Below are 27,960 nucleotides of genomic sequence, written 5' to 3' on the forward strand. Positions count from 1 at the left end.
TTGAGGGACTACCTTCCCTCCTTCGTTCACCAACCCTCCTCCACTTGCCACTCAGCACCAAAGGTTTGTCTGCTCGTTCCACCTCCACCTGGCCCTCCATATTGGACAACACAGCCCGCCCAGGGCCCGTCCAGACCTGGACGTCCATCCTGGATCTGCCTCTAGCGCTGCCCTGTGCTTTTTTGTCGTCCACTTTCTTTCCAATACCAGAACAACCCGAAGGAAACACCGGAGATTAGCTGAAGAGCGGCTCACTGTAGACGACGCTGCTACCGTATGCTGCATTCACAGGAAGGTGCTTTCAGGGGACCTTACCACGGTCTGGATATCACACAGCGAGGAATACCGAACAGTCAGAAACAAAATATGCGTCTGTGGAGAGGTACAGAATGCCCATTAGTACGATTCAGTTGACAGGTATTATTTTTGGATCCCAGAGCGTTTTGCATGTTGGTTCTTGAACACATACGCTAACTTTCAGACACAGACACTACGAAAATCACATAAAAACAACGCTCTGTGTGTGGGATCCAGTGGCGGACCAAGCAACACACGGGAGAAACAATACTGAGTAAACACACGAGCTTTGCGCGCTGCCCGTTCCTCGGCCTCTCCTCCTTTGACAACCATATACGTATCTTTTGCGGTCTCCTTCCCTTGTTGTCAATTCACTGGCTTTTGCCAACTCCTAACAACGAGAGTCTTTGCCATATGCCCTGGTATTCATCGTTCTGTTATCATTCTCGTCTGCTCAATTTTGAAGCAGCACCCTCGCTGACTCAACCGGGGCCTGCTGGCCTCGTCCACGGTTGTGTTGTGTATCAGTACGGAGACTTCGTACGGAACCCTTCTCTGTTGTACGGAGCACACGGTTTTCACTTTGGTCGACGCAACGATACCCTTGCTCCATATACTACTAGACTTGGCGGCAGACCGGGGGCCATGGTCTCTTGTCTGCTCTCTCTGATCGCTCGTACTTTACAACCACCGTCGCCCGCTACCACGACCTCAACCACACCAGACCAGGGCCAATCCTCCACCTCCTCCACTCCTCCTCCACTTAAAACTTTCTTTTACCTGCCTCCCTCTTCCTCTTTCTCGCCGCCGTCCTCTTTTTTGTGTAAAGCCATCCATCTTCTCTTTTTCTTCTCCCTCCCCCCTCCTCCCTCCACCAATACCTTCCTCGGGTTTCTTCCTTTTCCCTTTTCCCTTTCCTCCTCCTATTCTTCTCTTCCTTCTCCTCCTCTTCTCTTTTCTCCTTCTTTCGTTTCACGATCTCATCTTCGCAACCCTTCCTCCCCCCGTCGAACGCTCGTCACCGACCTCTTCTACTCCTCTTCTCGAAATATCTCAACTACCAGTTGAGATCCAGAAGGTAGGTGTTTGTCACCTTGCTTTTTTTTCAACCCCATCCCCGCCACCTTGTCTCTAGATCTTCTGTGGTGTCCGATTTTGCGATTTTCACATTTCGTCTTACTGCTTCCCCTTCTTTCCTCGCGCATATTTGTTTCTTGCTTCGTCTCTCATTCTTTCAACTCGACCGGTCAACCTTTATGCTCTATTCATCTACCTCCCTCGCCGCCTCAGAATCAACCTCGCATTTCCGCCCGACCTCGTCCCTTTCCTGTTCTCCCCTTGCAGATAGCACTCGACCAACGTCGCCACCGATTTGTATTTGCTCTGCTTTTTGTCTCGTTGGTTATCTTGATTCTAATATAGCCTCGACAACAGAGTAGTTGAGCTGTACGGTCTAAGAGACTTTCAAGTCTTGGCCCTATACGCCCCGCTTATCAACTTCTACCCCGACATATCAAAAAAGGAATCGAGCCTTCTACCCAAGGTGCAATTTTTTTCCCCCGAAAAGCAAACCGGGAACAGAACGACATATTCGTCTCAGTGGCAGTTTTGCAGTATTTTTGGGGATTTTTTTTGGTTTTGTTTTGCGTTTCTTTCAGCATTTTCATGTTACGAAACGAAACGACAACTCTTCGACGAAGACCACGACGCACGACGACATTCTGAGCGCCTTCTTCCCTGACCGTTTCTACCGAGATTGGTCGCTCCATTGGACTGGCTCTTGCAATCCTACTTCGTCATAGGACATTAGCGTCAGCGAGTTTTTGTGGTCTTGCATTTGAGCGATTTGGTATATTTCGTCTTGTCTTGCATTGCTGCGTTCACCTCCTCGCATTTGTTTTCTATCCCGTCAGCTCTTTTACGGAGTTGATTTCTGATCTCGACCGCCAGAGGCACAGCAACGCTGGATCTTCCGTCGATTTCGCAAGCGCCGACTCGAGGCCCCTTTGACGCTCCGTCATACGACTCTCACGCTGTTGCTCAGCGCCCTTCGTACATGAACGAGCGACTGCCGTCGTTGCCATTCCCTCCCTCTGCCCAGCAGGCATACTCGTCGGGAACCGCTTCCCCCCGGGTTGGCTCCATTGGGTCGTCTACGAGCTCCAACGTCGACTCCCAGTCGCCATATACCTCGGTGGCCTCCTCGCACGGCCCCAAGACGCCACCGTCCAGCACCGATCTTCCCTCGGTGCCGTCGTCGTTGCTGCCCAGCGGCCTCCATACGCCCATTGTCCAATCGTCCGTTCACGGGTACGGCCAATACCAGCACGCCGCCATGAACCAAGGAACCGCTGAAATGTACTACCAGCAGCCGCATCTGCAGGGTGGCCAGGCACAACCGCCACCAGTCACCTCCAGTGCCATTGCCCAGTACACGCACCAGCAGCCGCCGCTGCTGCAGCCCGGGCCTGCCCAGTACCCGAATCCGTCGCCCTACGGCCAGTACGGCTATACCAATGGCTTGACATCACCGCCGACCGCCGCCCCCGTGGCTAACCCCATGACGGCCAACCCGCATGTGCTCCCGCTCCCGGGTGTCGCCGCGCAACAGGGTATGCAGAACAGCTACTCGGGTTTCGACAACACCGGCCAGATTGCCCCGCCCGGCATGAAACCCCGTGTCACGGCTACGCTCTGGGAAGACGAGGGCAGCCTCTGCTTCCAGGTTGAGGCTCGCGGCATCTGCGTGGCCCGGAGAGAAGGTGAGACTTCCTTGGTCAGGGTACAAACATATTGATTATAAGGCCTTTCACTAACCCCAAGAAAGACAACCACATGATCAACGGCACTAAGCTCCTGAACGTTGCTGGTATGACTCGCGGTCGCCGTGACGGTATTCTGAAGAGCGAAAAGGTCCGCCACGTCGTCAAAATTGGCCCGATGCACTTGAAAGGCGTGTGGTACGTTTATTTATGACACTACTATTCGCAATTTCGTCTTTTTGGCTCGAATCTAACCAAACAACAGGATCCCCTTTGAGCGTGCGCTGGACTTTGCCAACAAGGAGAAGATCACTGAGCTTCTGTTTCCCCTCTTCGTGCATAACATTGCTGCTCTGCTGTACCACCCCACCAACCAGACCCGTACGAGCCAGGTCATGGCCGCCGCCGAGCGCCGGAAACAGGAGCAGGGCCAGATGCGCAACGGTCAGCCGGGAGCCCCTGGTCTGCCGTCCCTGCAGCACCACTCGACCATGGCCCTTCCTGGCCCGCAGCAGACGTTGCCGTCCCATGCCAACATGACGACACCCACCGGCCGCCCGCCACTCGACCGCGCCCACACTTTCCCCACGCCGCCGACCAGTGCGTCAAGCGTCATGGGCAGTGGGATGAGCGCGTCCGAGCCGTTCTCATGGCCGCAGCAGGGTGTCAATGGCGCTCAGGCTGCCAACCCAATGTCAATAGACACGAGCCTGAGCAACGCTCGCTCCATGCCTGCCACACCCGCTACCACCCCTCCAGGCCCGCACCTGCAAGCGATGCAGCAGTACCCCCCGACAACCCAGACATACGATGCCTCGCGCTCCATGTACCACCACCAGACGCCGGCCCCGGCTACTCAGCAGCCGCCTTCGCAGCAGCACACGCCGCACCACAACCAGCAGCAGCAAAGCCAGGCCTACCCTGGTGCCGCTCCCAACAGCAGCCCCCACGACCGCAACAACATCTACGGCCACAACGCCGTTGCCGCCGCCGCTGCGGCTGCCGCGGGCGGTTACGTCAAGGCCGAGATGCCTGCACCGGTGAACAACCGCTCGTCGATTGCTGGCCCGTCTGGCAACGAGCCCGTCGTCGACAACAAGTCGCAAGCGAACGGCCTCCTGCAGCACGCCCACAACGGCCACGCCGGAGACGGTGTGTCCCACAGTGGTGTGCCAGAGGACGAGCATGAGCACGAGCACGAAACTGAGTACACGCACGACAGCAACACGTACGATGCGAGCCGCGCTCAGTACAACTACGGTGCACCCCAAGTGGCTACTCTGCCGAGCGAACACACGCACCTCTCCACCGATGTCGCAGCGGCTGCTGCTGCCAACCACCAAGCCACCTCCGGACGGTCGACCCCGCGCAGTGCCGTCTCGCAGGCGTACTACGCCCAGCAGGGCTACAGCACGCCGCCGCGCACGGGCGCCACGTCTGCCGCCACTCAGGCGTCGAGCAACCTGTACAACGTCGTGACGAGCGATCGTGGAAACGCGAACGGCGCCCCAACCCAGGATGTCTACGCCGGCCCAGCAGACCTGCCCGGCACCATGCCCAACGGCTACACCACCCCGACTCTGAACGGTACGTCAGCAGGTATGAAGCGTGGCCGCGACGACGACGACGACAGGTCCTCCCTGGACATGAAGCGCCGTAAGACGCTGCTCGACTCGTCGATGCCGTCGGCCGTGTACGATGCGTCGGCCATCAACCGCGCAGCGCCACCCGTTGGTGCTCCGAGACATAGATAATCTGTTATCATTGTTTTCGGTTGCAAACCTACTATTTTCTGTTCGATTTCGACCAACACACGTACGACGCCGTTTCGCGATCTTCTCGACCTTTCTATTGTTTTCGATTTTGTTTCTTTTCTCTTTCTACTTTTCTTTCTCATCCCTGGTATTCGGACTCCACCAAGGACCGAAAACGGGAAAATGCTTTCAAGTGATTAATGACCCCAAGAGAAACCCTGGACGAAAAGCGATCATGGACATGCATTTTTTACGACTATTTTTTTCGACCAACATTTTTATACGATAACACGGGACCCACACCAACGACATATTGAATCATCTCGCTACGAGACTGAACGACCACTCCTTCGAAAGCAAGCCTGCTATTTTTCCCTTTCTCATTTTATTTTTCTATTGTTTTCGTTTGTGTCTGCGGGAGCGCTCGGATCGAGAGGACAACCCTCGTTACGAACACGCATCTCGAGACCAGCCTCGACACATCGTCTTTTTTTCTTCTCTTTTTTTTCTTCTCTTTTTTTTTCTGTGCCTTTAAAATGCCTGAAATGGTGTAAATGCCTGATGACTTGACGCCCCAAACCCGCATGGAAGGATTTAATTTTTAAAGATTTTATTCCTTTTTTTTGTTCATCTTTATTTTTTTTATCCGTCTCCCCTTTTCGAACTCCTACCCGTTTTGCCTCTTTTTTTTCGTTATGACTGTATCGTTTTATGTGGCCAGATCAACGTTTTACGGGGATATCGGGAGAATGTTTTCTTTTTTTGATATCGTGGAGGAAGAGATGGAAAATACACTGCAAGCGCGCGCAAATACGTTTGCCAGCCTGTGATGTAAACCAGGCTTTTATTAACGGCATACGCCAGTTTGAGCTGGACTGCAAACAAAGAACCGAACTAAAAAGACCACAAAATCCACACTACCCAAAGCACAAAGTTTCCCCTTCATCCAGTGCACATGTCATGTATTTCTTCCCACGAGCCGTCTTTCCCGCCAAATACGATGGCGGATGGGAAAGAGTCCTTCTTAGTCGGGGTTCTGAGTTACAAACTCCCACTCAATTTCTGTTGCCGTTCATATCTGGGTGTTTTGCGCTTCTCTATGCTCCCACCCTGCCTTCTCCTTTTTTACGATACATCTGTGCCACAGGTCACGTTTTGGTGACTCGGTCCTTGTTCCTTAACTGTGTGTCCTTTCCTGTTTCTTAATGACCCTAACGACCTTTCTATTTTTAAGACCAAAAAAGTGATTACTATATCTTTATCCTTGACTCTGCACGACGTATATTGTATTTCATTGTGACTTGCTGCCTGTCCTTACTTGAGAGCGCAGGTGTAAAGTAAAGCATGTACACAGAGTGTGTGAGCGATACATAGATCGTAACATAGCGGAATGTATGCAGCGATGTCGACACAACATTTTACACTAACATACGATGCTTGTCCCGCGTGGCAGGGAATTTAAGATGAGGCTTACTTCGTCCTCATCTTCGGATGACATTGTGAACAATATTCTGTACACAGGACAGCACGTAGTATGACCGGGGACGTTTCGTGAGATAACAAAACAAGAGAACCTACACAAATATAGGGGCTTGGAGCTGCACTCGCGACTTGACGCTCCGTGCATTAGGCCATTCAGTTAAGTCTGCTTCTGGATAGACCTCGGTACACAAAATAGCCTTATGGACGACAATGTCAAACAGGACAAGGCTGGACATGTGGACGTTGACGAGCTTCAACGCCAAGATGAACACAGGAGGAAGTGAGCAGTGCAATACAACGCGTGTAACACATTCCGACACGTCTCGCTCGTCTGGTGCAAGGCCTTAGCTTCTGCAAACAAATGACATATGAGGCCGTGGTTGTGTGCTGAGCTATCCCTGGCTTGACCTGGCAATTGAGCCCGTGCCCACATATGCCGACGAGATGAGGCGCGAAGCTTATTTTGGTAGCCGTGCATGTTAGTCACCTGCGACACGTCTATTTTTGTTCCAATAGAGATGTGCGCGTCCGTGTAAGACGTAGTCGCGCATGAATTTGGGAATATTGCAGCTAAAATTGCGGCCTGTGTGTGGTGGCTCTGGCGACCACACACAGGCCGCGGCAGTTCTCGTTGTTGTTCGCCTTGCCCAGCAATTTCAATCATTTGTTATGCGAAGGGCGGGCGTACGTCGCATTACTGAGAGGGCTGTGGCTGTGGCAATTGATTGCGACGTCGATGAATGTTCGTTGACGGTCTTCTTCAATCAGGGAGGACCTGTCTCTTTCATCACATCTCCATTTACCCCTATTTGCCCCTGATTATCAGCGCCAACGGCCCCAAAAACAGCGCTACAGTTGGCGTCAAACGGGGGCACCCGCCTAGCCGTCACGGTCGTCAAGTTGGTACTCTCACGTGACACTACAAACCCACTGTTACCCTAGCAACCCTACTTCTTTAGGACTAGCACGAAACGCGGTCTGCGGTTTCCCATTTGAGCGCGGGCAGGTTAATGGGGCGTTGTGGGCACACTTCACCCTGGAGTAATAACAGCGTGCCAGACTTTGTGCCCATTCCTTCCCATTGGGGTCGTCTTGTGGGTGGCCACGGCAGGTGCGACCAAGCCAGGCCGTCCCTAATGCGATGCGCCTCACCGCATCACCGCTTTTGTTGCTTTTTCCGACACACCTCTTTTTTTTTGCCCCTACTCCGTGTCTTTGTCGCCCTCGCAATCTTTTTCTGCCTTCGTTTTGTTCCTATTGACTTGATTCTGCGCAGCCATTTTTCTTTCTGCGTGCCCTCTCCCTCCCCACCGTCCTCTTATCGTCTTGCGTATCCTTGTTCGTCTGTCCAGCGTGTTCAGTTCTTGATTTTGGTTGAGGATCTCTTCACGATTGGCCGTTTGCGCTTCCCATCCGATTGTGCCTATTGCTTTTAGGCGACGGCGCAAAGAACGCGGACAAAGAAGAAACACGAAACACCCAGTCACGCACAGAGAGACAGAGACACAAAAGCGAGACACCCATTGACCGTTTGTGCTTTTGCTCCCCACATCCTTCGGTCATCTTCATCTCAAATCTCCATCTCTCATGGCCTCGCCATTGTCGCCTCTCCAGCACGCGACGCTCAACAACGACAACATTCCTAACCAGCCAACACCCGCGTTTGACGATTACGACGTCGTCCACGTCTCCTCCGTGACCACGACACACATTCTCGCCGACAAGGCCACGACCGCGTCATCCACCAACCAGCTCCCTCCCTTTGTCTTTCCCTCCCCGACCAAAGACATTGTCAACAACACCGACGTCGACTTCGACATGGCCACCATGGACACGTCGGCGAACAGCTCGCCGTTTATGAACTCGGTCATCCACACCGAGCCCGCACACCACGACAACAGCCAACACAACAGCAGCAGCCAAGAGAACGTGTCGCCGCACCCGAACTCCAACTCGAGCCCCAGTCACAACAGCATGCACAACAACAACAACATCAACAACAACACGAAGCCCGTCCCACCGCCCGTCATTACATCCACAGCACCGCCGCCCACAATGTCAGGTCGGCAAGGCCGGCCCGGCTCGCGCATTATGTCGGGCAGCGAGTTGTCGCCCCTTAAGATTCTCCAGGGGCGCGTTGCCGTCGGGCCCCCCTCGTCGTCTGCCACCAGCACCGCAACCATGGGCAGCCCTGCCTCGCCCGACAGTGGCGCCGAAAGCCGTCGCGACACTGCTGACGACCAGGCCTCCTCGGCCGCCTCTTCGCCGCCCCCGACCTATCCGCCGTCCTCGCGTAGAATGTCGTCGTCCTCCAACCAGATGCTGCCTCCCGCACTCCCCCTAGGCCGCACACCGCGCAAGTTCACTGGCCCCGAGAAGCGGTTCCCTGTTAAGATCAGCGTGCCTCCTGTGGCCTCGGCTGCCGTATCGGTTGGGTCGGTCGCGTCGTCGGGCACTGCCTCGCCCGTCGGTCCTAGATCGCCCATGCAACAGCCGGCCCAACTAGCCCAGCTAGCCCATCATGCCCCGCAACCCGTCGCCTCGCAGCTGAGCCAGCCGGCGCCGGAGTCGCCGTCGCAGCCGGGCCAGGCCATGTTTGCCAGCATCCAACAGCAACAGAAGTCGCTGCACGGCCGCCAGATGAGTCTCGATGAGGCTATCCAGCTGAACGAGGGCCTCAAGCAAGCCATTGAGATCTTTGAAGACGAGACGAGCGTCATTGAAAACGATGCGGCAAGTAGCAGCCACGGAAGCGGGCACAGCGAGGATGGAAACACACAAAAGCAGCGCACACCGCACCCGCCGCAGAGACGGCGGGACAGCTTTGCCAACACCAGCAGCCCGCGGAACTCACCGGCTCCTGAAGAGGGTGGTGTGGCCGGTATGGACGACACCATGGCCAGCACATTCAGCACCTTCTCGGCCGTTCCCAACGCGGCGATGATGTCCCGTCTCAGCCGTGGCAACAGCACCCACGGAAGCAACAGCCCCAGCAAGCCGCCGCCTCCGCATAACGGTTTCGGCCACCACACGGCGGCGCGGTCAAGGTCCGGGTCCATGTCTGGCCCCAGTGGACCAACGTCGTCTGTCGCGCGCACACCTCGCGCCAACGGCACCACCAACGGCACTGGTCACGGCACCGCCAACCATGGCGGTCCTGCCCCGAACCGCAACGGACACTACGAGCCCGGAAACACGGCGAGCCTGCTGATGGACTTTACCGAGCAGCTCCGCATGGCACATAACGCACAGCTGTCGCCCTCCAAGGAACGCTTCGGTCCTCAGCTTACTGCGAACGGCACGGGCGCCACCGACCATGCCAGCGCGACTTCTGCGACGCCGCAGCGCAAGAGCCTGGTCAACCTCCTCGACTTTGAGATCCCGCCCATGCCAACGCCGCGCAGCATCCCGACCGTCACGCCACGCGAACTGGAGAGCCTCAAGTCCAACTTCTTGTCTGAAATCAGCAGCCTCAAGGCGACTCTTAGTGGCAAGGAGGCCGAGGTGCTGGCCCTCAAGACTGCCGTGGGCGACGCCGAGAAGCGCGTCGGCGAGTGTATGGAGCAGCTGCGCGAGGAGCGCGGCGCGCGTGACCTGCTGTCCGAGGAGAAGGGCCAGTGGGAGCGCCGCGGCCGTGAGATGGAGGAGGTGCTGCGTAAAGTCAAGGGCGAGATTGTCATGGGTCACCGCGACCGCGATGAGCTCGAGGCCAAGCTCGACGAGTCCGACAAGCGCCGCGAAGCCGCTGAGATGATGGCTCAGGAGGCCGAAACCAAGATGGCAGCGATGCGCGCAGGACGGGCGACCGGCAGCCCTGGCGGCTCAACTTCGTCGGCGGCTGGGTCTGGTGGCTCGGGCACCGTGCAGCGTGAAGTGGAGATTGCAGTCGAGCGTGTCGCGCGTGAGCTGCACGTGGCCTACAAGGCCAAGCACGAGGCCAAGGTGGCGGCGCTCAAGAAGAGCTACGAGGCGCGCTGGGAGAAGCGGGTGCACGAGCTCGAGACGGTCGCCGAGGCGCTGGCGCAGGAGAACGACAAGCTGCGCATCGGCCGCGACGCCACACTATCCAAGGTGGTGCCTGGCGAAGAGGAGCGCCGCGCCGAGGAAGAGCGGCGTGAGCGCGAGGCGCGCGACGCGACGCAGATCAAGGAGTTGGGCGCCGAGGTCAACAAGCTCGAGGCGGTCCTGCGCTCGGTCAAGGCTGACAACGCCGAACTGCGCACGCTGCTGGAGCAGGAGCGCGTCGAAAAGGGCGAGCTCGTCAGCCTGGCGGAGGAGATGATGTCCATGCAGCAGAGCTTTATTGCCTCGTCGTCCGCCGCACCGCCGGCGCCCGCGGCGGCGGCCACGCCTGCTACGGCCAGACGGCAGTCAACCGTCGCCAGCTCGGGCTACGGCCAGTCCATGTCACCTCGCAAGCCCAAGACGCCCGCCCCTGCCAGCCGGACATCCATGTCGGGTATCAGCCGACCGCCGAGCAGCACCGGCCACCGCAACAGCATGGCCATGGACGGCGCCGCCTCGAACATCGCCTCGAACATTGCCTCGACTGCTACGACGCCCGCCCGCACGCGCCCCATGAGCATGCACGGTACCGGCGGTCGCGTGTCGGGCCTCAAGCCGCCCAGCAGCTCGACCATGTCGACGGGCGGTGTGCCGAGCCGGATTGGTCGGATCGGCCATGATCGGAAAATGAGCGGTTCGGCGGGCAGCCTACCGCGGCCTCCAAGCGGTCTGGGAACGCGAAGTGGTCTGATGAGTTCGATTGAGAAGATGGGCAACCGCGGACGGGAGTAATCCCCGCGCTGCTCTCTCTCTCTCTCTCTTCCTTTTCTTCTCATTTCGTTTTTGTCCTGTCTTGCCATTTCCCGGGGTTCTCTTGGTTCTATTTTGGTTTTCTGGACAGTTGGGTTCTCGTTTTTGCTTCATTCTCTTCTGACTCTCTCCTCTTCTTTTCTCTTTTGTGTCGTTTAACCACCTCACCCTTCCTCCTTTCTATATATATGATGACACGACGTTATGCTACGAAAGTAACAAGAGAAGAGATGCATGTTCTAGGGGATAGAACGGGCACCGTTTTTTCCCCCGAAACATGAAAGGAAATTGTTTCATCCCAACTCACCTCAGGGTTCGGGAGACGACAAAAGCGAAAAACTCTTTCCGTCTCTCCCTCCTCTGTTTGTATAATTACTAGGTCAATGGCACATTGGTAAAATTCAAAAATCGTTCAATTTCCACTTTTCCCATTTCCGTTGTCCAGCTGCTGCGAAGAGCAGAAATACCAAATATTGCCGCTAATTTGATTTTGGGTATATCGCTTCCGTTTTTTTTTCGGTTTTTATTGTTTCTTATATTTTTTTTAAAAAAAAATTTTCCTTTTGCGTCACAAGCATCGCTCTCCTTTTGTCTCCTCGCCCCCTTTTGTCTTCGCCGACCCCTCTAGTCATCCAACGACAGCGACTCGTGTTTGTACTGCTTCTTGCCGTCGCCGTATTGGTTGGGCGCCTGCCCGGACCCGCGCAGCTTGTACTTGTAGATGGTCAGGCCTTCCAGGCCGACGGGGCCGCGCGAGTGGATCTTGTTGGTGCTGATGCCCACCTCGGTGCCGAAACCGTAGCGCATGCCGTCGGCAAACCGCGTCGACGCGTTCCAGTAGACGCCGGCCGAGTCCACGGCCGCCATGAATTTCTCTGCATGGGCTTCCGAGGGCGTCAGGATGGCGTCTGTGTGGTGCGAGCCGTGCGCGTTGATGTGCGCAATGGCGGCGTCGAGCGAGGGCACGGCCTTGACGGCCAGGTCCAGCGACAGGAACTCGGTGTCAAAGTCGTCGTCGACGGCGTCGACAATCTGGGCCCGCGCCGCCTCGCCGTCGGTCGGGCGTGTGAGTGCCGACAGCAGGGCCGCCTTGGCGGCCGCGTCGCAGCGCAGCGTCACGCCTGCGCCCAGCAGTGTGCGGGCGGCGGCGGCAAACGCCGGCTCCGCGAGGGCCGCCTCGTGCACGAGCAGCGTCTCGACGCTGTTGCAGGCGGCCGTGTAGCCCGTCTTGGCGTCGAGCAGCAGCGACGCGGCCTGGGCGGCGTCGACGACGCCCGCATCCAGAAAGATGCTGCACAGGCCGTCGGCGTGGCCCAGCACGGGAATGCGGGTGCCGGCCTTGATGGACCGCACAAGCTCGTTGGAGCCGCGGGGGACCACGAGGTCAATGTCGCGGTCGAGGGCCAGCAGCTCCTGGACAACGTCGCGGCGGGTGACCAGCTGGACGGCGGCGGGGGGCACGTGCGAGTTGCCCTGGAGCGCCGCGGCGAGGGCGGTGGCCATGGCCAGCATGGTCTGCGTGGACTCTTTGCCGCCCTTGAGCAGCGCCGCATTGCCCGACTTGACGGCCAGCGCGGCAATGTTGGCCAGCACCTCGGGACGGGCCTCGAAAATGACGAGCAGCACGCCAATGGGGCAGGTGACGCGCTCGAGCGTCAGGCCGTCGTCGAGGCGGGTGCGCAGCGTGACGCGGCCGACAGGGTCGGGCAGGCCGCGGACGTCTAGAATGCCCTGCAGCATGTCCTCCCACTTGCCCTTGCGGCCGAGGTCAAGGCGCGAGACGAGGGACGGGTTGAGGCGGCCCTCGGCGGCCTCACGCTGGGCAAGGGCCAGGTCCTTGGCGTTGGCAGCCAGGATGGCATCGCGATTCGCGGCCAGGGCGTCGTGCATGGCGAGCAGGGCATCGTTGCGCTCGTCGGCGGAGAGCGTGGCCAGGACGTGGGAGGCGGCCTTGGCGGCGCGGGCGGCGTCGGCCGGCGCTGCGTCTGTGAGGGACATTGTCGTGCGCGTGTGTTTGTGTCTGTTTGTGTGATGGACAGAAAGAGAGGCAGCTCAAGAAAAGAGAAGAGAAGCAACGGGGTTGAGTATTTTGTATATCAATTGATCGAAGACGGAGCTCATCTGTCGTCAATTGCCTTTTGAGGTCAATGTACAGAAGTAGAAGCAGGCTAGACGGTCACAGCTGCCGTAGTCGGCAGAAAACTTGGGACGGAAGAACATGGCTGTTGGTGGCGCACCCGCAAATTGGCGCTGACCGCCTGCCTCATTCGGATTGCCACTCCCCACAAATCGAGGTACAAGGCGGGATCGGAGACCCAGACCGATCCTGGCGCTCTTTCCTTCGCAGACAGCCTCCGTAAAAGTAAGACCGTGTTGACTCTTCGGCGACGGACCTGCCGTGTACGAGCTGGCGGAATCATGGCGAGCTCTTTCTAGAAAGGGAACCAGCTGGTAACAGCTACAGACCCAGTTTTATCATGAATACTGAACATTAACCGTAAACGAACGGCTTTGCCTCATAATACCAAGTACAGCTCTTGGATGCTATCAAATGCAACCCTCGCATTGCGAACTTGCGCAAAATGACGTCGAAAGCATGTATTTGCACGTTATCCCGCAGAATGCGACATTTACATGGGCACATCTGCCAGCCAATACAAAAGTGCGTAGAAAGCACTCCGTCATTTCTCTCATCTGTTCGTATATTGCTTTTTATACTCCGTGCGACATGTCTCTGCAACATATCCTGCTATCTCTCAGTCGTCGAACTGCGACGGTGTAAGCTATGCTGCGTTTTATGCAACCAGGTACCAAACTACCCGGCTCATTCTTGTCTGCTATCATCGGTTGGCTGCACCCGCCTCGGCCAAATATGCCTACGACGGATACCAAGCATAACGAGACACGGGAGTAAGAGCCGGCGTCGGGATGCCGGCGCGTGAGGATCAACCGCTGTCGGTAGTGAGACGAATGCGTCCATGCCCATTGCAACGTACGGAGTAAGTACGCCTACGGCGTAGCGAGTATGTGCCTCGTTTACTTGTAACCTGTCGTATGGCGCCGCAACGGGCAGCACTCAAGTTATGCACATGAAGCACTCGTAACACAAAGTCAATGCAAGTTGGTGTGCAAGTTGACGCCGCGCACGGTCCGATGCAAGTAATAACTAATGCGACGGGCGTCAGGTGGCGGTCTGTCGGCGCAACATCGATTGGTGCATATGTAGACGACGCCAGAAGAAGCTTTTCTTCCAACATAAATACAGTGTTTATTCTCCCTCGTCTCCTTGCCCGGCATGGAGCGACGCTCAAGCCTGGGATAGATAAACTTTGTCGCGGGCGTGGAGAAAGGGACAGTGTGGAGATGCCCCTTCAATGCTGGGGCCTGCAAAAGGCCCCCAAAAGCACGTTGTATGTCGTATATCGTACACAAAGGACGACCGCTAACGGAGCGGGGCCTCTGCACGGACGGCACGAGAGCCATGCCGATTATCCGATGGCTGTCCATTGTCAATCGGTGGGTATTGCTTTAACAGAGAAAACACCTTCCTTAATCGCCCCTACCTTGTCAGTAAAGACATGTCTACAGAATAAAGACAAATTTCGTTGTGGAAAGAACGACCTCGGCTCCGACTCAAATGAGCCCACTCGCCCCCATCTCACCTCTTCCCTGATACAGAAGGAGGACTCACCCTGTCACCATCCTTCCCTCCTTCCCTTTTTCGCGCTTTCGCTTCTTTGGCACCGTCGTTGGCACTTTCCGTCACCATTGCAACAAAATTGCATGCCCTCTCCGGAAGGTGCCCCTAACAATAGCTGGCAATTGTCCTGTCCTAGTCCACTGAAACTCGGCTAAGGCGCCCGTCTTTTTGCCATCGCCGTCGATCGGCGCCTGTAGTTTGTAGTCGCCTCTAGTCTCCCATATCGACAAGGCGTTCCCTAGTTTTGCGGTCTTTGCTGTTCGTTTTTTTTTTTTCGGGATTTATTATTCCCAGGTATCTCTTTGCTATCTAGAGATTCTTGTTTTCTCGTCGCTTTTATCTTGTGTCGTATGAGAAAAAACACGCAGCCACCAGCCAAATCTGTCTTTGTTTTGTTACCCCTTTGCCGAATCAAATTGCATCACCAGAAGCCGACTTTGCACATCATGTCTCGCGAGCCCGTACGAGAAGCGTGACCTTATCTGACGTATCTGTACATGCCCTGAAACCCAACGTCACCCGATCACCACAATAACTGGCTGTCCGCCCACGGTACAAGCGCAGCCCTCCGCAGACCATGGCCAACGACGGCAACGATCACGCCGAGCTGCACCCCGGCGCCGGCACTGGTGCAGCTACGAGATCAGTGACTGGATCAGCTACTGGATCGAGTTCTGAGCTCTCTCCACCGTCAACAGCAGGCTTGGCGGGATCGACACAGGCCGGCGAGCCATCCCCGCGGTCTGTTTTGGACAATGTTGACGAGAAGAGTGAAAGCACACGACCAGACAAGGTGACATCACGAGATGCAGCCGATGCAGCAAAGAACAAGGAAGAGCACACCGACAGCCGCGACAGCCACGACAGCCACGACGACTTGGACGACTCGGATGACTCTTCCGACGGAGACCCAGAGGACGCTGGCCGCCGCAACGACACCAGCGACGTCCACCAAGAGCATCCCGACGACGACGGCACCCTGCCCATGGCCAACGAGCCAGGCGCCGGTCTGCAGGCTCTCGAGGTGCAAATGTCGCAGCAGGCCAACGAGCGGCCCGCCTCGCTGTCGCTCGCCCGCACCGTCTCCCGCGCGCCCACCATCATTCCCCGGTCCAAGCGCCGCGGCCTGTTTGGCCAGTTTGCCATTTTGCCCGAGGTCGAGCGCCCCTACGAGTACCGCAACAAGACCAAGTGGCTCATCACGCTGATTGTCGCCCTGACGGCCGCCGGCGGCCCGCTGGGCTCGTCCATCCTCTACCCGGCCCTCGCCTCGCTCACCGTCGACCTGCACACCTCCCCCACCACGGCCAACCTCAACGTGGCCCTCTACATGCTGGCCATGGGCATCTTCCCGCTGTGGTGGTCGTCCTTTTCCGAGACCCTGGGCCGCCGCACCATCTACATCATATCGTTTTGCCTGTTTGTCGTCTTCTCCATCCTCAGCGCCATCAGCAAGAGCATCGGCATGCTCATTGTCATGCGCGTCCTGGCCGGCGGTGCCTCGGCCTCTGTCCAGGCCGTCGGTGCCGGCACGCTCGCCGACATCTGGGAGCCCCGCGAGCGCGGCCGCGCCATGGGCATCTTCTACCTGGGCCCGCTGACGGGTCCGCTGTTTGCGCCCATCATCGGCGGTGCCCTGGCCGAGAAGTGGGGGTGGGAGAGCACCATGTGGTTCCTCACAATCTATGGTGGCCTGGCCTTTGTGATGCTCTTCTTTTGTCTGCCCGAGACGCTGGCGCGTGACCGGCGCCCGCCGCGCGAGCTTGAGAAGAAGGAACGGACGGACAAGCCACCACAGACACAGGCAGAGACACAGGCGGACGTCGAGGGACAGGCCACAAACATGGCGGACGGCGAGGCCGCCGAGTCGGGGGCGGTCGTGGCCCCGGCTCTCGCCCGCATGACCACGACCCAGTCGGTGCGGGTGCAGACACAGCGCGTGGGTTCCTTCCTGAAGGTGGCCTTTGTGCAGCCGCTCTCCGTCCTCCTGTATCTTCGCTTTCCGCCCATCCTCTTGACCGTCGTCTACGGCTCCGTGACCTTTGGCTCGCTGTTTGTGCTCAACGTCAGCATCCAGTCCGCCTTCGCCAAGCCGCCCTACCAGTTCAGCGAGCTCATTGTCGGCCTGCTCTACATCCCCAGCAGCCTGGGCTACATTCTCGCGTCCCTCGTCGGCGGCCGCTGGATCGACAACATCATGGCCCGCGAGGCCCGCAAAGCCGGCCGCTACGACCAGCAGGGCCGCCTCGTCTTCCTGCCCGAGGACCGCATGCGTGAAAACGCCTGGCTCTCCGCCTCGCTGTTCCCGGCCGCCCTCGTCTGGTTCGGCTGGACCGCCCAGCACGGCATCTACTGGATCGTCCCCTCGATTGCCAACTTTGTCTTTGGCTTCGGCAGTATGCTCGTCTTTGGCGCCGTCACCACCATGCTGACCGAGTTTATGCCGCGCCGCAGCTCCGGCGGCATCGCCCTCAACAACTTCTTGCGCAACATCTTCTCGTGCGTCGGCGCCATTGTCGCCCAGCCGCTCATCGGCGCCATGGGCTATGGCTGGCTCTGCACCATGTTTGCCCTGCTGGCCTGGATCGTCGGCAACACCTGCATCTTTTTGCTGCGCCGCAACGGCTCCAAGTGGCGCAAGAACATGGACGAGCAGCTCAACAAGTTGCCCTAGACTGGATGGGAGCCGTATCGGACCGCGTCTCCTCCTTTCTCTTACTTTGTATATACTTTTTATGTTCCTCCATAAGACTCGGCATTATTGGGATACAGGAGAGTGCTTTTATTTGTTCGTTTATACCACACATCCACATAGCATTGTTTATCAGCGTCGAGTCAAAATTGAGAGCCCACGTTGTCTTTGATTTCATTTCTTTCGTTCGTATATACGTTGCCTAGTCTATAAGTTTAAGTACCACATTACGCCTCGGGAAACAACTTGGCAAAGCCCTCAAGACTGACATTGCCCCCGCTCAACACAATCCCCAGATCCCAGCCGTCCGCGCCCGCGTCGGTCTCGACCCGCCGCCTGAACTCTTCATTGTACAACACCACCGCCAGCGGCACCGCCGAGCTCGGCTCCACAACAATCTTGAGCCGCTCCAGCAGCAGCCGCAGCGCCGCCCGGATTTGGTCCTCGCCCACCGCGTACACGCCGTGCACCCCCTGGCCCTGGCTCTCGGGCGTGTCGCCCGTCAGCACGGCCCAGTTGTGCACGCCCACCGGCGTCCGCAGTCCGTCGGCAATCGTCAGCGACTGGACGGCCTCGATCCGCTTCCCCTGCGCCAATCCCCGCGCACAGTCGTCCGCGCCATCCAGCGACGGCTCCGCGCCAAACACCCGGATGCCCGTGCCCTGGGCCGACAGCACTGTGCCCGCCAGCAGGCCGCCGCCGCCGCATGGGGTCATGATGGCGTCCAGGCCGCCGCCGGGGGCGGTGGTTCGTTGTGGGGCCGTGGCGGACGCGTACAGCAGGGCCGTGGGCCCTGCGCCCGTGCCCGAGGCCGCGGTCGTCTGCGCTTTCGCCGCCGCCACCTGCTCCTGCAGCTCCAGCCCGGCCGTGCCCTGTCCCAGGATAATGTCCGGGTGGTCGTACGGCGGCACCAGCCGCGCGCCCGTCGCGGCCATCACCTCCGCCGCCACGGCCTCGCGCTCGGCGGCCGTGGACCCGCTAAACACGACACGGGCCCCGTACCCCCGCGTGGCCGCCACCTTGGGGGCGGCCGAGATCGCGGGCATCACAATGTGTGCCGGCAGCCCCGCCGTGCGCGCCGCCAGCGCCAGCGCCTGGGCGTGGTTGCCCGAGCTGTGCGTCGCCACGCCCTTGGCGAACCCGCCGCCCGCCTCCCACCCGGGCTCCCGCTTGAGCCGCTCGACCGCATGGAACGCGCCGCGGGCCTTGAAGGCGCCGACGCGTTGCATGTTCTCGCACTTGAACCAGATGCGCAGCGTTGGGCGGGCCGGCGTCGCGCCCTCCCACGGCGTGCCCTGCAGCTCCTCGGCGGTGCGCGGCGTCGACACGATGCCGTCAATCGTGCGGTTGGTCAAGACGGGCGTGCGGTGGACAAAGGGACGGATGAGGTTGTGGGCCTCGACGACGGACGCGCGCGTCAGTGGCGGGCAAGTACTCAGGTCAGCCATGGCGGACGAGGAGGGGGGGTGGGGGTGGAAGATATCGTGGAGATCGAGGGGATCGTGAAACTCGTGGCGCGGCGAGGACTCGGTCTCTTGTCTCTCAAATGATTTCACTCGCTGGTCGTCGGGTTTGGCGTCCTGCGTTCAGCTTGTCTACCAGGAGGTCCAGTCCACTTGCTATATCATCCAAGAAGAGGGGCAAATAGCACAATCGCCGATAGCGGCGGAAGTGCGTGATCCAACACTGAAGGTCGAAGCAAACAGTATCCTAGCAAATACGATGCACGTTAACGTACTTCGCAGTCAAGAGTGCACCATCGCCTACTTAATTTCGGTGGGCTTCACTTGGCTTCTCATTGTCGGACTGACTTCAGGCACACTACAAATAGCCCTGCCGTGCGTCAAACCACTCTCTTTTACGTCCAAGATGGGCCAGTAAACGTTTGGCTGTAAACAGGTTGCTTTTGATTTCGTTCTTTGGTCTCTTCATTTTTGGTATGTTTCCCAATTCCTAAAACCCAACATCATCCGCTCAGGACCGATACATAAGGACGTTAAACAGGTGGTGAAAAAATTAAAAAGAAAAAGCCTTGGACTCGCTCATCCAAGACCGTGCCTCGCAACTACGACTCGTGACAATCCCCAGAAGCAAAACACGTCTTACTTCTGGTTCTCGGGGCGCAGCGACCGGACGGCCTTGCCGGCACGCCAGATCTCCAGGTTGCGGATCTCGTCCATCTCCGCATCGTACTTCTCGCGGTAGTCCTTCTGGCTGTTGTACTCGAGCGAGCGCTTGGTCTCGGAGCCGTCGCGCACAGAGTCGTACAGCTGGTTGAACACGGGCTTCAGGGCGTCCTTGAAACGGGGCGACCAGTCAATGGCACCGCGCCGGGCGGTGGTCGAGCAGGCCTCGTACATCCAGTCCATGCCGTTGGCGCCGATCAGGGGGTACAGGCTCTGGGTGGCCTCCTCGACGGTCTCGTTGAACGCCTCCGACGGGCTGTGGCCGCGCTCGCGCAGCACCTCGTACTGGGCCAGGAACATGCCGTGGATGCCGCCCATCAGGCAGCCGCGCTCACCGTACAGGTCCGAGTAGACCTCCTTCTCAAAGGTGGTCTTGTACAGGTAACCGGAGCCAATAGCCACACCAATGGCCTGGGCCTTCTCCTCGGCCTTGCCGGTCACATCCTGATAGACGGCGAACGACGAGTTAATACCGCGGCCCTCGCGGAAGAGCGAGCGCACGGTGCGGCCAGAGCCCTTGGGGGCGACCAGGATGACATCAATGTCCTTGGGGACGTCGACCTTGGTCAGGTCCTTGAAGACGGGGGAGAAGCCGTGCGAGAAGTACAGCGTCTTGCCCTTGGTCAGCTGGGGCTTGATGTGGGGCCACGTCTCGGACTGCGCGGCGTCCGACAGCAAGTTCATGATGATGCTGCCGCGCGAGATGGCCTCGTCGACCTCGAACAGGTTCTTGCCCGGGACCCAGCCGTCCTGGACGGCGTCCTTCCAGGACTTGCCATCCTTGCGCACGCCGATGATGACGTTGACGCCGTTGTCGCGGAGGTTCAGGCCCTGGCCGTGGCCCTGCGAGCCGTAGCCGATCAGAGCGAAGGTGTCGTCCTTGAAGTAGTCCTGGAGAGAAGAAAAATGCGGGTTAGCGGATGTTGTTTGCTGCAATGTCGAGCTGTGGTGCCTTGTGTGGGGGTTCCCAGGCCCCGAAAAGGCTTAGTTAGGGCTGCAAACGTACCAGGAGCTTCTCCTTGGGCCAGTCCTCACGCTCTGTAAGACAAAAAAAGAAGAATGGTTAGCCACGACGCCGTTCGCCTTCAATTGAGTTCCCGATCCCTCCAGCTGCCACTGCGAAGGTCCTGTGGTCCCCCAGGAACCACCAATTGCCTTTGCATGCACCCGGATCACGCTCGTGAGTTGGAATTGTGTCACTCACCCCACACCTGCTCCTCAGAGCCGGCAAAGTCAATGGTCTTGACACCACGGACCTGCTGCTGGGCAATCTTGGCGGGCATGACGGCCGAAACGGCAGCCTTCGCGCGGACGAGGCCGGCAGCGGCGACGAAGGTGCGGCGCTGAGCGGGGGCCACGATCTGGCGGGCCAGGGGGCTCCGCAGAGCCCGGGAGAAGCCACGAGAAGCCATTGTGATGTGAATTGGGGGGAGAAGAAAGAAAAAGGAGAGGAGATGGGTATAACGGTCGTTGGTGATGAGTGTGAATGGAAAGAGACGAGAAAAGGGAAGGAAGAAAGGACGAAAAATAAAGTCGGAAGGAGGGGGGACGACCACAATATGAAGGGAATCCAACGAGCACAAAAATGTGTGAGATCTCTTTGTGGAAAAGATGGGGTGACGAAAAAAGCGGGTGACAGCAAGTCGGGACGAGAGCAAATGTAAGGACGGCAGCAGTAGCAGACAAGAACTATTGACAATTATCTGGCAAAAGGGCTGCACAAAAGACGAAACCATTGACAAAAAAATCCGAAATGTGCAAAAGCTATCGAATCCGGGCACGCTATTGGTCCGCGGCAACTTGCACGTCTCCGGAGGGGCAGCCTTTTTGTGTGGTTCTTGCCTCTAAAACGTTGGCTGGGCGCCGTTGGTCGGTGCCGTCGAGCCCCTCTCCTACGAGTCACCTTCTTTTGGGCCCTCTTGAGTGGATTGGACTTGTGCCTTGCCCGCCAAAATTACTAGCTAAAGTACAAGAAGAGATGCTCCCGCGACTCCAAGTGGGGCATCTTTGCGCTTGCTGTAGCGACCACCGAAGTCGGTGTATTTTTGTTGGAGACACTGGGTGACTCCTACTTCTTTCTCACGGTCCCTCACGGTCCCAGGAGTCCAGACCTGTGCGTGCGCACCTACTTTGGAAAGAGGAGATGTTTTGTCCGGAGGAAAGAGGCAAAAATGGCACCAACGAGAAGGAGCCAGGGGCAAGGAACGCGCCAAAATCGAACGGTTTCTTTGGTAAGGGAAGAACAAGTTGGAGAAACGAAGCAATTGCGACTCACACCCGGCCGAGAACGCACATGGCAGGCTCCGGCACTATGGCGAAAGAGCTTCGTTGCAATTCAAGGTACTTACCGATAATGGCAGGTCCCTGAATGGGGCTTGTCGAGTTGCAATCGCTGTAATCCGACACATGCTACAAGCACACGTGCTCATGTTCCAGAACTGTTCTTGATAGGCAAACTTACGGCCTCTTGGCCTGTCTCACTCTCTAGAGAACCTGCTCGTGATGTTTATATACACACATAACGGATGGAGCATCCAAGAACAGTAGCAAGCTCGGAGACGGTCGTGGTAATACGGATTAAATTAAGAACGATACGGAAACTTGTCATAGTTCACCTTGAGAATTGCGGACAGCACAGCTGAAAGACTTAAAATATGTTAATGATTCATCTGGAAAATAATGATGCTGCAGTGAAATACATAGGCACGATGATGAAAAGACAAAAAGAAAGGCGAACGCAGAAACAACCGTTCAGATAAAAACGAGCAGAATAAAACAGACATGCATGATGCAACTAAACCCAGACCCGAGACTCCTCATGATGCGCCCAATGTCGTCATCTCCCCTTCATTTTGTCCGTCTTATCTGATTGCCATCCATCTCCCGGCATATCGGCAGCGCTTCCCCAGCGCTTCCCCAGCTCTTCCCCGCAAACAATCATAAGCATAAACCCCAAGATAAACACAAAAATAAGGGCAGGGTGGAGCACGGTGCAAGGCACGGCTCCAATTCTAGAAACCTTCTGGTCGAGACCGTGGAACGTAAAGATCTCGCAGTCCCCCGCAAAGGGGTAAAAGGGAGGGGGGAGGGGAAGAGAGGATAGACGCGCTGCCCAGGCCAGTCCGGAGATGTCCATTCAGCCCCGACGGGGGGCGCGACGACGCCTGCGACGGGGACGGGGGGTGGGAGAGGTATGGACTGCGGGTGTTGAGGTAGAGAGGGAGGTAGAGACGGGCGGAGAAACAATAGCATCGAGTTGCTCGTCTCTATTGATCGTCTGCGTAGGAAGCGTAGGCAGCGTAGGCAGCATACGCAGCCCAGGCTGCTGTGCCGCGCTGTTGATGTTGGTGTCGACTTCGGTTTCCTATTTTCCAGGAAGCATCACCTTGTCAAACGGCTCGCCGCGCACCGAACCGCCCGTCATCGCCACCCGCACATTGCGCCGGAACATTTCCCGGTGTGCGCGCAGGTCCTCGGCCGCGTCCTTGTTGAGCGGATCGGACGCGTTGGGCTCGAGGAACAGGAACTGCAGGCCCACAATGACCGCGTTCAGGTTCAGCACGGGCTTCCAGTCCTCCCGCAAGATGTTGAGGCACACCTTGCCCTCCAGGTCAATGTTGGGATGGTAGATCTTTTGCTGGCACTCGACCTTGGGCGGGTCGTGCGGGAAGTTGGCGTTGATGTGGAACTTGAAGGTGAAGTGGCCGCCGCGGTACATGCCCTCGTCAGGCTCAATGACCAGAGTAAAGTTGAGAATGTCGTCCGGGTCTGGGAAGTCGATGCGCATGGTCGAGCCCAGCGAGAGTTCCGACAGGTCCCTTTGTACCCGCAGCTGGGCGGCCGTGACCTTCTTCTTCTTGCCGCCCGCCGCAGCGCCTTCGGCATTTTCGGCCTTTTGCTGCTCCTTCTTCTATGGCCAGGGGAGAAAACAGGTTAGTCGTCAATCAGACGCACGCACGCACACCCTCTGCCTACCGGCATCGGCCTCCCAAGGCCTTGGGAACCTACCATGGACCAAATCTTCAACATCGTGAGCCGTCGGGTGCGCACAAACTCTGCGCGCGTGAGGTTTGAAGGGCCGACGGGGAGGAGGGGAGATGGAGGTCGGAGGGAGGACACCGGATATGTCGGGCACGTCGGAAGCTCGTCCAGTCACTCGAAACAAGTTGCACCGCCAGCTGCACAAAAGAAAGGCCCGGTGTGAGATTGAGACGGCGGTGGGGGTTGTTGACAGCGGACAAACGAGGGGGTAATCGCGACGAAAAGAAGAATCGACAAGGAGGAAATGGAAATCGCGTTGGGGGAGAAAGCAAGTGACGCTGATGCTGGTTCGTATCGTGCCCGCAGTAGAACGAGAGTGTTGATCGTGTGCCTTGTCCGTGCAGCGAAAGAAAAATGCTAGAAATTTTTAGAAAACGAAGAGACCAAACAACGCGATCGCAAAAAGTGCAGGTTGGTATTGCGGAGTTAGAATCAGTTCGCTTTTGGGTTGTGGGCAAACGATGCCGCAAGATGCCACAGGTGGGGTTTGCTGCTTATGCTGCCTTGCGGTCAGCCAGCGACACCTCATTGACTGGGGGGCAGGCAAAGGCCATTCTCTTCTAGAATATTAGTCATCTACTCTAACTAACCACAACCCATCTCGCCACTTGCCACTTGCATCACAAACAGAATTTGAAAAATGAAAGGTGACAAGCCAAAACAATGAATACAAACGCCTTAGCGACGACACTCTTGAAAGAATTTAAAATTTTAAAATTTTAAAAATTCACCAATTTCGTGTAAAGTGTGTGGATATCTCTCAATTAAAATGGGGAGGATGGCAGATATAATGACATCGCTCGAAATGGTCTTTCTCAATCAAATATAAGGAACAAAATGAAAGCAAGGAAGATTCGAAAACAAAAGCAAAAAAGATATAGCGGAAGACAGTGGAAAGTGGACAAAAGGATAATAGAAAAAAGACCCAAAAAGGTAGGCAAAACAAGCAACAAGTAAATGGAACACAAAACTTTGTGTCAAAAATATAGAAACGCCAAAGATCCCATGCCGTTTTTACGCTCTCTTGGAACCCTTTGAAAAAGAAAAGCAAAAAAACGGGCGCATGCTGGTCACCGGGGATAGCCAGTGTACCATTTTGTATGGCCTGGAATTGCTTGCCCAGGACCTCCCTCTTTCCAATCTATCGTCCCCAGCATCCATGTGCGCGAGCCTTGGTAAAAAGTCCACGCCTCGGTTTAGATGGGTTGTATATCGATTGGCCGACGCGGACATCTCGCTTTGTCTTCGTCTTAACGACGGGAAATGCAGCACATGAGACCCGTCTTGCCGAGGAACCAAAGGAAACCAAGGAAACGGAAGATGGAAAGGAAACAGGTCGCGAACAGGATAAACTTGAAGAAGTAGGCTGTACGGGTGGTGGTCGTTTGCTGTGCGAAGACACGTTAGTAAGAGTCAAGACCAAATAACAAGGGCGGGTGGGGAGCTGGGGGTAACATACACCAATGCCAATGCCGTTGAAGTTGTCGCTCGTGATGATAACAGCCAGCAGGCAGTTGGAGAACAGCCACAGGACGACCAGCATCGTACGGAAAGACTTGTATGAGTCCTGGATATCCTTGGGTTCGGGCTTCTCGTCCTCGTGGAACGGCTCCAGAGCACGCTTGACCGTGGCCTCGAACTGCTTGTCGATATCTTCCTGAGGCTTGACAATCTCCTCTACAACCACCTCATCCTTCTCGCCTTTGGTGACTTGCGCCGAAGGCAGAGCCTCCTGCTTGTCCGAACCCTTGGTACCCCAAGAAACATCATGCCAGTTGTTGAAAGCGTAGACCATCAGAATGTTGATGTAGGTCGACATGAGAATCAGGTAGAAGGGGAACGAGTGGAACATGTGCCAGGGGTCGAGGTACAGGAACGAGGAGATGAAGTAGAGACCATAGATAGCGAACAGAGAGAGGATAATCACACCGGCCGCACCGGCGTTGGCACCAAAGACACTGCCCAAGAAATCGTTGACGTTATCCGTCTTGATCTGTTCTGAGACGGGCGTCTTGAAGGCTTCGACGACGAGGAAAGCGGACAGGACCAGTACGTAGGCTTGGATAAAGCCAAAGACAAGGTACGACGTAACGTAGGTATACTTGGAGCCCTTTGGCCGGTTACCCAGCGCCAGAATGAACTGCAAAATGACAAAGGCCAGGTAGATGTACTTGAGGATCGAGTTAATAAGGGGCGTGGCAGTGTCACCAAAAGGCCAACCGTGGTGCTCAGATGACTTGGCCGAAGCGACGACAGGCGTGCCGACAAGGTCCATGATAACGGATGTCGTAAGCCAGTAGGATGCAAGGGAGAACCAGGTAAATATGACGTTAGCGACATTGTACAGCAGCTGCAGGTGCAGGAAGATCATGCGGATGATGTTGTGGCCGCTCTTGTACATGCGACCGAAATGCATCAGCGAGTACAAACTGGCGGCAAACGAACCGTTCAACCAACGACGACGCTGACCGATGAACTCGGCGGCACCTTCAGGCACATCCGTCTCGCCCTTCGCGGCCTTGATGTAGGAGAGATGCCACTTCTGGCCTGCCTTGGCGACCAGCTCGAAACAGAGAATACGGTCCTCGGCCAAGAACATGTTCTTCTTGAAAATGTTCATGCCCTCGATACCCTTCTTGCCGAGAATGGCGGACAGCGTGTGGTCACCGTGGAAGTACTGGTCCAGAGGACGGCCCATGATGGCACGGAAGCGGTAGGCCGAGAAAGCACCAGGCAACACACTAACGTAACCGAAGGCACTCTCAAGCGGCTTGTCGAGAATGTTGGAGATCTTGTACTCGAAGTTCTGGACCGCAACAAGCGGGTTGAGCAGCTTGCGGCCGCCCTTGCCCAGCATGGCGTGAATTTCACCGCAAGCACCACCGAGGTCCTTGTCGTTGTAGAAGCCTTCCCAGAGCGCAAGCAGAGACTTGGGGCTGGGCTTGGTACCGGCATCGAGCAGAATGCAGACCTCGGGGTTCAGGATGCGGCCAAAGGCGTTGAAGAGCCAACGATGCGAGTTAATCTTCTTGCTGTTCTGCTGCTTCAAGCAGAAGATGAACTGGACGGGCGGCAGAGTTGTCGGGCCGTCATTGACAGGGCGGATAAGCTGCTGACCGGGCGTGACAGACAGCTGCGTCGTATACTCGAAAATGTGAGCGACCGTGGGCTGGCCGTCAACGTCCTTCTTGATGACACCGTCCTGGTACACACCAATGGTGGCAAGGACGTCCAGCACGTTCTTGTCGGCCTTCTCAAGACCGTCAAAAACGAGACAGACGACAATCTTCTGCCAGGCAGGCCCGCCCTTGTTCCAGAAAGTGGATTTCTTCAGGTTCACAATGTCGCGGATGTTCTGCATGACACCGTGCAGGGTACGGGACAGGAGCACCTTGTCTTCGTTGTAGTACGTGATGGCGATGAGCAGCTCGGTGTGACGGTTGTACATGCGCGGGCGCAGATCGTAACCGTTCTTCAGGGTGAAGTCGTTCGGGTCGCAGGTGGCAGCCGTGTAGCGCATGTTGACAAACTCGTTGTGGTTGGCCTCCGTCTCGAGGTAGCGCTGCTGCACCGAGTTGCGAATAGCACTGGGGACGGGGTACTCCGTGCTCAGAACGGAGCCCTGTACCAGCTTGACCTTACGTGTCGGGTAGCGCTTCAGGCCACCACCTGATGCCTGCTGCTGGCGGCGGTAGAAGCTCTCGTCCATGTCGCCGCCCATCGAGACGGTTGACTGCGGCCGACCGGGGCCCGCACCGCCAAAGCCACCATACGGGTCACCAAGGTAGGCACCTCCGGTGGACATGCCGGTGTCATTCTGAAAAGGTGACGGGGCGGCCGGGAATCCAGGCCCGGTACGGACATTTGTAGCTGCGCCTGGGGCATAGGACTCTGACAAGCTGTATGTGGATTCGGGGCGGATGTTGGACACGCCGGTACCCAAGCGGTCATGGTCGTAGTGCGAGGAGCCCTGGTTCAGAAGAGAGTGCTGAAGCTCTTCATTGTCGTCGGCGGGCGGGATGTGGTACTTTTCGCGGTGGAGACTCACGTTAGCTTATTGTCCACAACATGCGTCGCGGCTCTTGCTTTCGCCCGCTCGCGGCTTTCGTGGTTGCTTTGTTTAGTCGACTTACCTGGCCGGCTGCAGGCAGCTCCTGCAGATGATGGCCCTCGTTACCCTCGTAGTCGCCTCCTTCGCGGCCACGATACGCCATGGCGGAGGAGAGAAAGA

General features: G+C 57.1%; 8 protein-coding genes across 8 annotated transcripts; 3 read left to right on the forward strand and 5 right to left on the reverse strand.

The window, feature by feature from the left end:
- Positions 1–2,353: 2,353 nt before the first annotated feature.
- SPSK_07078 (protein SOK2) lies at positions 2,354–4,813 on the forward strand (the record flags this gene model as incomplete). Its single annotated transcript, XM_016733747.1, has 3 exons — positions 2,354–3,059; positions 3,125–3,257; positions 3,325–4,813. The coding sequence occupies 3 exons, from the start codon at positions 2,354–2,356 to the stop codon at positions 4,811–4,813; spliced, it is 2,328 nt and encodes a 775-aa protein (XP_016591502.1).
- A 3,069-nt stretch (positions 4,814–7,882) lies between these two features.
- On the forward strand, positions 7,883–11,092 carry SPSK_06956 (uncharacterized protein; the record flags this gene model as incomplete). The annotated part of the gene is made up of 1 exon (XM_016733626.1): positions 7,883–11,092. The coding sequence occupies one exon, from the start codon at positions 7,883–7,885 to the stop codon at positions 11,090–11,092; it is 3,210 nt and encodes a 1,069-aa protein (XP_016591503.1).
- A 642-nt stretch (positions 11,093–11,734) lies between these two features.
- On the reverse strand, positions 11,735–13,108 carry SPSK_07536 (glutamate-5-semialdehyde dehydrogenase; the record flags this gene model as incomplete). The annotated part of the gene is made up of 1 exon (XM_016734197.1): positions 11,735–13,108. One exon carries the CDS (start codon positions 13,106–13,108, stop codon positions 11,735–11,737), a length of 1,374 nt encoding a protein of 457 aa, XP_016591504.1.
- Positions 13,109–15,387: 2,279 nt separating this feature from the next.
- SPSK_07177 (MFS multidrug resistance transporter) lies at positions 15,388–17,484 on the forward strand (the record flags this gene model as incomplete). Its single annotated transcript, XM_016733844.1, has 1 exon — positions 15,388–17,484. The coding sequence occupies one exon, from the start codon at positions 15,388–15,390 to the stop codon at positions 17,482–17,484; it is 2,097 nt and encodes a 698-aa protein (XP_016591505.1).
- Positions 17,485–17,729: 245 nt separating this feature from the next.
- Positions 17,730–18,950, reverse strand: SPSK_07624 (threonineeeee dehydratase; the record flags this gene model as incomplete). The annotated part of the gene is made up of 1 exon (XM_016734283.1): positions 17,730–18,950. The coding sequence occupies one exon, from the start codon at positions 18,948–18,950 to the stop codon at positions 17,730–17,732; it is 1,221 nt and encodes a 406-aa protein (XP_016591506.1).
- Positions 18,951–19,604: 654 nt separating this feature from the next.
- SPSK_07472 (ketol-acid reductoisomerase) lies at positions 19,605–21,100 on the reverse strand (the record flags this gene model as incomplete). Its single annotated transcript, XM_016734134.1, has 3 exons — positions 19,605–20,579; positions 20,695–20,726; positions 20,893–21,100. 3 exons carry the CDS (start codon positions 21,098–21,100, stop codon positions 19,605–19,607), a joined length of 1,215 nt encoding a protein of 404 aa, XP_016591507.1.
- Positions 21,101–23,052: 1,952 nt separating this feature from the next.
- On the reverse strand, positions 23,053–23,717 carry SPSK_07977 (ubiquitin-conjugating enzyme E2 M; the record flags this gene model as incomplete). The annotated part of the gene is made up of 2 exons (XM_016734629.1): positions 23,053–23,598; positions 23,664–23,717. 2 exons carry the CDS (start codon positions 23,715–23,717, stop codon positions 23,053–23,055), a joined length of 600 nt encoding a protein of 199 aa, XP_016591508.1.
- A 1,262-nt stretch (positions 23,718–24,979) lies between these two features.
- On the reverse strand, positions 24,980–27,943 carry SPSK_06989 (chitin synthase; the record flags this gene model as incomplete). The annotated part of the gene is made up of 3 exons (XM_016733659.1): positions 24,980–25,117; positions 25,189–27,756; positions 27,863–27,943. The coding sequence occupies 3 exons, from the start codon at positions 27,941–27,943 to the stop codon at positions 24,980–24,982; spliced, it is 2,787 nt and encodes a 928-aa protein (XP_016591509.1).
- Positions 27,944–27,960: the final 17 nt, after the last annotated feature.

Source organism: Sporothrix schenckii (assembly GCF_000961545.1).
Source record: "Sporothrix schenckii 1099-18 chromosome Unknown Cont41, whole genome shotgun sequence".
Taxonomy (NCBI): domain Eukaryota; kingdom Fungi; phylum Ascomycota; class Sordariomycetes; order Ophiostomatales; family Ophiostomataceae; genus Sporothrix; species Sporothrix schenckii.